Source organism: Osmerus eperlanus, chromosome 16 (genome assembly GCF_963692335.1).
Source record: "Osmerus eperlanus chromosome 16, fOsmEpe2.1, whole genome shotgun sequence".
Lineage (NCBI taxonomy): Eukaryota > Metazoa > Chordata > Actinopteri > Osmeriformes > Osmeridae > Osmerus > Osmerus eperlanus.
In genome coordinates this window covers 13,793,934-13,796,275 of record NC_085033.1, presented here as the reverse complement: position 1 = coordinate 13,796,275, position 2,342 = coordinate 13,793,934, and the positions used below count along the sequence as shown (strand labels likewise).

Genomic DNA, 2,342 nt, shown 5'->3' with positions numbered 1-2,342 from the left:
GCCAGGCCAACTGTGCCCTTCTTGTCAACTGCCGAAATGAAATGGGATACCCAGACCCGGTCTTTCGAAAATTGGACTCGCTGGAGCGTGTGCTTAAATAAACTGTCTGGATTGTGTTTCTATCCAGCCGCTTAAGAACGCGGATCCATTCTGCTCACTCGCTGTCTCTCTGTAAAAAAAACAAAAAAAACAAAACTAAACAAAGAACTGCTATATTGGCTTTATATCTTTTTTTTTCACCCTCAAATTTAAACACAAATAATCATCTCTTTCACAGCTGGTCAGTAAACCTGCTAATTATGCATAGCTCTGAGACAGAAGCCACTTGATGTTCTGTTTCGCTGCGGGTTTTTCCCCACTCTATTGTTTTTTGTTTTGTTTTCTCTTTCATCTTGCCCTGAAGATAACTAGGGAGCTTAAAGGCTTGGTACATTCATGCATATCATATGTGCACAACACGAAGATGCTTACAAAGTGGTCAGCGAAGCAGAAACGACGATGATGTCACATATGTGAGGGATTGTCTTCCCTGTCTGCCTGTTAAAGGGGAGGGCAGCCTGAAGGGTTGACAGCCGTGCCTTTAAGACACCATGTCAGGTGTCAGATATCTGCTGGGGGGGAAAAGCTCAGGGGACAAGATGGCCGACTTCTGGATTCTCCTGCGAGAGAGCCGCTATTACGGTGTCAAGCCTGATGTGTGTGTCTGTCCATCACTGGAAAGGTTAAATGGACTGGAATGACTGTAACTACCGTATTTATGTGTGTTTCACCATCAACTTGTGATAGCCCTGAGGATGTGGGTCCTAAAAGCTCTGGCTGGCTGGTCTCTTTCCACGGAATATCTTTCATTTGTTCTTTTTTAATTTTCTGGAGTTGGACGATATCGTAAATGTCCATATTATGATGATGACGCTCTGTAGGTTTGCAGTTCTAGGATTCTTAATCTCTCTCTCTCCCCCTCCCTCTTTCCTTCTCTGTCACACTCTCCCTCTCTCCATCCCTAATCTATCTCCCTCTCTCTTCCCACTCTCTCTCCTCCCCATCTCCCTCTCCCTCCTTCCTTCACTCTGCCTCTCTCCTACCCTTCCATGTCTCCCCCATCTCCTTCTCTCCTGTTTCTCTCTCTCCTCCCCCTCTCTCCCCCCTCCCTCTCTCTCCCCCCTCCCTCTCTTCCCTCTCTCTCCTACCCTCCTGCTCTCCTCCCCCTCTCTCCTCCCTCTCTCTCCCCCTCTCCTCTGCTCCCTCTCTCTCCTCCCCCTCTCTCTCCTCCCCTCCTCTCCGCCCCTCTTCTCCTCCCTCTCTCTCCTCTCCTCCTGCTCTCCTCCCCCTCTCTCCTCCCTCTCTCTCCTCCCCCTCTCTCCCCCCCTCCCTCTCTCTCCCCCCTCCTCTCTTCCCTCTCTCTCCTACCCTCCTGCTCTCCTCTCCCTCTCTCCTCCCTCTCTCTCCCCCCCTACTCTCCTCCCCCTCTCTCTCTCTCCTCCCCTCCTCTCCCCCCCTCCTCTCCTCCCTCTCTCTCCTCTCCTCCTGCTCTCCTCCCCCTCTCTCTCTCCTCCCTCTCCCTCCTCACTCTCCCTCCCTCCTCCCTCTCCCTCCTCCTCTCCCCCCCCCCCCCCACCCTCACCCAGACAACCCAGGAAGACCCCCAGCAGTGTCTCCCAGGACTCCTGGGACAAGGCCTACCCTCCCGGCGAGGTGTTCCTGACGGCCAAGGACAACCCTCGCTACTCCAGCTACCAGGGCTCCCGCAACGGCTACCCTGCCGCCGGCGGGGGGGTCAACGCCCGCGTGCTGCTGGAGGCACAGGAGCTGCTGAGGCAGGAGCAGAGGCGCCGGGAGCAGGAGGCCAAGGGGAAGCCGGCGCCCCCTGCGGAGCACGGGGGGAAGTACGACGTCTACTCGCCGCTCAGGGACCCGGCCTCGCCCAAGGGGCCGTACCGGCAGGACGTCCCCCCGTCTCCCTCCCAGCTGGCCAGGCTCAACAGGCTGGGCTCGGAGAAGGGGCGGCCCTTCTACTCCTGAGGGAAGGACTGTGGAGGACTGGGGATGAAGGAGGGGAGGATGGAGGACTGGGGATGAAGGAGGGGAGGATGGAGGACTGGGGATGAAGGAGGGGAGGATGGAGGACTGGGGATGAAGGAGGGGAGGATGGAGGACTGGGGATGAAGGAGGGGAGGATGGAGGACTGGGGATGAAGGAGGGGAGGGGTGGAGTTGAAGGAAGGAGGTCCTGAGCGAGGAGGATCGGGGTCAGGGCAAGCAGACGACAGGCTGAGGCTGGGGCCGAGGCCGGGGGCTGCTTTGGGATGAGCCTCTGGAGGCCTGGGGAGGCTGGAGAACGAAGCC

The 2,342-nt window shown here is 56.9% G+C and overlaps 1 protein-coding gene across 1 annotated transcript in view; it reads left to right on the top strand.

Annotated features, from left to right (window-relative positions):
* Window positions 1-2,037, top strand: part of pard3ab (par-3 family cell polarity regulator alpha, b) — a 140,522-nt gene extending 138,485 nt beyond the window's left edge. Inside the window, 1 exon segment of the mRNA XM_062480484.1 lies at window positions 1,626-2,037. Within this exon segment, the coding sequence (XP_062336468.1) occupies window positions 1,626-2,019 (394 nt within the window). The 3' untranslated portion in view covers window positions 2,020-2,037.
* Window positions 2,038-2,342: the final 305 nt, after the last annotated feature.